The 4,155-nt window shown below is 32.3% G+C and overlaps 1 protein-coding gene and 1 long non-coding RNA gene across 2 annotated transcripts; both read left to right on the top strand.

The window, feature by feature from the left end:
• The first annotated feature begins 214 nt into the window (after window positions 1–214).
• Window positions 215–1,389, top strand: LOC134264362 (fibroleukin-like). Its single transcript, XM_062746662.1, has 4 exons — window positions 215–338; window positions 453–598; window positions 759–855; window positions 1,229–1,389. The coding sequence occupies exons 1-4, from the start codon at window positions 215–217 to the stop codon at window positions 1,387–1,389; spliced, it is 528 nt and encodes a 175-aa protein (XP_062602646.1).
• Window positions 1,390–3,205: 1,816 nt separating this feature from the next.
• LOC134264361 (uncharacterized) lies at window positions 3,206–3,908 on the top strand. The gene is made up of 2 exons (XR_009991506.1): window positions 3,206–3,566; window positions 3,715–3,908. It is a non-coding gene; the product is annotated as an uncharacterized LOC134264361 (long non-coding RNA).
• Window positions 3,909–4,155: the final 247 nt, after the last annotated feature.

The following is a 4,155-nucleotide window of genomic DNA, read 5'->3' as shown; positions in this document are numbered from 1 at the left end:
CACAGATTCACAAGAACGCAGTTATTTTCTTATAAAAGGAAAAAAAGAAATGACCAATCAGTGGGTTTTCTCTTTAATCATTGGCTTTATAGCTTTATCCAAGGCTACCGATACTTTGAAAGAATTTACCGCGAAACTTGAATTTCATGATAAGAAATCAAATTATGGGCTTTTAGGAGAACATAATTCACATACAATAGCCAGGTGTGCCATGATGTGTAAAAAGGATTGCGTCTTCTTTGGATTCAACAGTCTAATGAAGAAATGCCGTACCCATAAGAAAATATTAAAGTCTGAGCTCTCTGATGAGGCCGGTTGGAGATACTACTCGGATAACGGTATGTATATTTGGGTTTTTTTTAATTCTCTTAGCTTCTTTGATTTTTTAGGTCCTTCTCGACGGGACACGATCTTTTTTTTTATCAAGTTTCTTGTATTTTTTTTTTTTTTAGATTTTTCTAGCATGCCCAAAGATTGCAAGGATCTTCGAGAAAATGGACAAAACATCACAGGGGTGTATGATATATACCCCTACAGAACATTAACCATTCCAATAAGTGTGTACTGCGACATGACCACGATGGGCGGTGGATGGACGGTAGGTTATTTATTTTAGAAATACAAGTACTTAATATAACACACCTTGTTTTGATGGTTTTAAGGATTGTAGGATTGTATTGTAGTTTATATCATAAAAAATGGATCCTACGAATGTTCGAAGCAATAAATTGAAATGTAATGTATGCTAATTTTTACAGGCAATTCAGAAACGCGTAGACGGATCCGTGAGATTTAACAGGACCTGGACGGAATATAAAAATGGCTTTGGTTCTCCAGCACAGAACGTCTGGATTGGTAAGTGTAAATCGGTTTCAAATAAGAACTGTTTATTCATTCAAAGTTTTAAGATAAAAAAAAGAAAATTCTTATGGCAAGTAAAAAAATTATAATACGTAATAAATGCCTAATGAAGATCTAAAGTTAAGACCAGGTAATATGTGTTCTATGATATTCAGATATCGTGTTTATTTGATATTTCAAATAATAAAAAAAATAGAAAAGAAGAATATCATTTAGCGGCATATTCTAATGAGACAAAATTTAGCAATATTGTCTACAGCTATGGGAAATAATCTGATTTTTCATTACCGTAGATTCATATAGATTTAAAAAGAATTAATTGTATTCGATGAACTTTTCAGATGATTTCAAATATATCTTAATACAGGAAATGACGTAATCCATAAATTAACAAAAGAAAACACCTCATCCCTGTATGTGTCCATCACTCTCCAGAATGGTACAACGCTGTATGAAATGTACGACCGATTCTCTGTCTCCAATGAAACAGGAAAATCTTTCTTGCAGGACCTGCCACGGGGACACTAGGTAAGTGTATTTATGTTAAGTTCTTAAAATTGGGTTCAAATCACGTACATGTATATTATCAATAAGTATTCTTTTCTGTATTGAAAGATTATAAAGTTCTTGAAAAAAAGAAAGATGTGTTCTTTTCTTATATTATGTATACTTTTTTGATTCCACGCTAAATAAACATGTTTAATATTTCAAATTATTATATTTTCATGTTAAATACTAAAATCTGATTGATTTAGACGCAGTTAACAATCTGTTCGATTACCCTGAGCCTTAGCAACACACGTGCCAACGGGTAACACAACGCTAATGCCACATCCGTGGAAATTATGCGCGTACGGTTCACCGTAGAATTTTCAAAACGTCAGTTGCGCCTTTGAAAGAACCGGAATTAACTTGACGTCAATAAAAGCTTGCGTCCGATATAGCTTACTTAAAAACAACAAACGACAGACGATACATGCTTTTGAGTGTAGGAAACATGCTTTTTTTATATGATAAATGACTCTAATTCGAGTATCAAACAAACAATAAGGAGATTAGTTAACCGGTAAGTGTGAAAGCTTTCTATATATGAACGTAAAGACGATCGACGTTTTTTTGGCTGACGTCCTAAATCAATAAGATATTCAGTATAATAAAATAAATGGTGCCTTTTTTGAAGGGTAACATTTGAAATTGAGATCCCTCAGAAAACCATTGTCAACCTCCGCTGACCTCCGTTGACAATGGTTTTCCTTGGGGTCTCAATTTCAAATGTTACCCTACAAAACAGGCACCATTTATATAATATCATTTGCAGATACAATTCACATATTCAGCAGATATCGAATTTGTTATTGTCAAGTAGATTAAATTTCTAATTATACATCTTATGTACAAGGAAAAATTATGCTAATTTTTTTAAACAAACAAATCTAATAATTACATGTGTTCAACATTGTTATTCAGCTTGGGTTTCTTGATAATTTTTTTATAATTCACATTTTAACTGATACGGAAAAATTTACAGCGCATGTTAGTCTGATTTTCAATGATCCACATCTTTTACTACTACTGAATAAGAAGTTTACAGTGCGTCATTAATCTTAAATGTCGAAAGGTTTACGAAAATTCGATGATAAAAAGATTTTGATCGGTTAAATATTCAAATAAAAAAGCTTAAAAAGCCAAATTCAAAAGACCTCAACGCGTTTCACATTTACATTTATTAAATAGGAAATCTACCATCTTAAAAGATTCACAGATACACCATATACTATATCGTTATTAATGATTTAATTAATATTGCATGTTATACATGTTTAAAGGCACGGTCTCGGACAAATATTAAAATTTCATTTTTTCATATTTTCTAAAATTTCAAGTGACCTTTAAACCCCCCCCCCAATAATACCATGCTTAAAAAGTGTAACACGTCTGTTGTTTATTGTTACACTAGAAGGGATGCTATGTGAATTGTGTAGTGTTTTGTTGTCTTGTATTATTTTTATCTCTCTTTACAGGAATCAACACGTTAAACTGTGTATCTCAGACGTACTTCAGTATTAAGATTAATTTGATGTAAATTAATAATTATTATCTCTGTTATATATTTTCCCTTATTCTGCAGATGCCAGTATGATAGACATATGGGATTCTAGGACTAAACTAAATAAATATTATCGCTCTTTTCGGCATCTAAAGCCGTCCATCTTAGAAGTACCTCATTATTATTATTGACAATTAGATTAAAAATATATAAATCAATTAACTTTGTGATTCTTTTTGTTTGATTTTACAGGGGACAGTATGTTAAATACAGGTTTATTTTACCACGATCTGTCTGGGATGTTCTTCTCCACCCAGACAGAGATCACTACGAGTATAGTGGATATAAATCTACTGATCTATTTTAAACAAGTGTCCATGTATATTTTTCTTTTTTAATTCTACAGGAGACAGTATGTTAGACACTGGTTCTTATTGGGTCGATGTACTTCAGTACCCCAGACAGAGATAACGACAGGTCTAGTGGAGGTAACTGTGCTGCTTTCAGTTACTCTAGAGGAGGCTGGTGGTTCAACTGGTGTCACCGGGCCTTCCTGAACGGTCCCTGGTCCCCGGAGTCCTGGACCTTACCATGGTATCCTACAGTATGGAGTGGGACATCAGTGAAGGGGACCACCATGATGATCAGACGTCACTAGGTAAACATCATTACGTCTTAATATCCATTTTTTTTTTCTTTTTGTATTACTCTGAAAATTTCAGTAATAAAAGTAGATTTTAATAAGAAAAAATATGCTATCATACATTTATCTGTGAAGTATTAATTTAATTTTATTTTTTTAATAGACGAAAGATCATGCATGGATTATGGAAACCCTCAAGAGACGATTTTAAATTAATTTTTATCGCTGAGTTCTTTTTTTTAATATTTAACATCAAGTAACAAACAGTAAAAGAAGGTGGTTGAACGGCTCTGTAAAGCGATACTGGATGTATTCAGTAAAAGATGTATTTTATATGTGTTGTAATAAATTTGAAAATAGAAATATTTCGTTCTTTTTTTCTAAACACTGATAAATGGAGATAACTGGACGGAGAATTAGGATGAAGATTACTTTATTGTTAAACCTATTACAGTGGAACCTGTCTAATCCGACACAAGCAATACTCTTTACTGTGATTTCAGCCATTTAATTTCATTATCATTTATACTTATCTCAATTATCTTTACACGCTGCAATACTACATCTTGTTTATTCCAACACATATATTTTTAATCTGTTCCCC

The sequence above is a fragment of the Saccostrea cucullata genome, unplaced genomic scaffold, assembly GCF_032062105.1.
Source record: "Saccostrea cucullata isolate Sc308-1 unplaced genomic scaffold, CSIRO_AGI_Scuc_v1 ctg10009, whole genome shotgun sequence".
Classification (NCBI taxonomy): Eukaryota; Metazoa; Mollusca; class Bivalvia; order Ostreida; family Ostreidae; genus Saccostrea; species Saccostrea cuccullata.
This window is presented reverse-complemented; position numbering and strand designations above follow the sequence as displayed.

Bases quoted from the DNA above. Each gene is read 5' to 3' on its own strand.
- LOC134264362 (XM_062746662.1), top strand. From the start codon at position 215: ATGTGTAAAAAGGATTGCGTCTTCTTTGGATTCAACAGTCTAATGAAG. The intron at 599-758 runs GTAGGTTATTTA...TAATTTTTACAG, and splicing joins CGATGGGCGGTGGATGGACG to GCAATTCAGAAACGCGTAGA. The intron at 856-1,228 runs GTAAGTGTAAAT...ATCTTAATACAG, and splicing joins AGCACAGAACGTCTGGATTG to GAAATGACGTAATCCATAAA.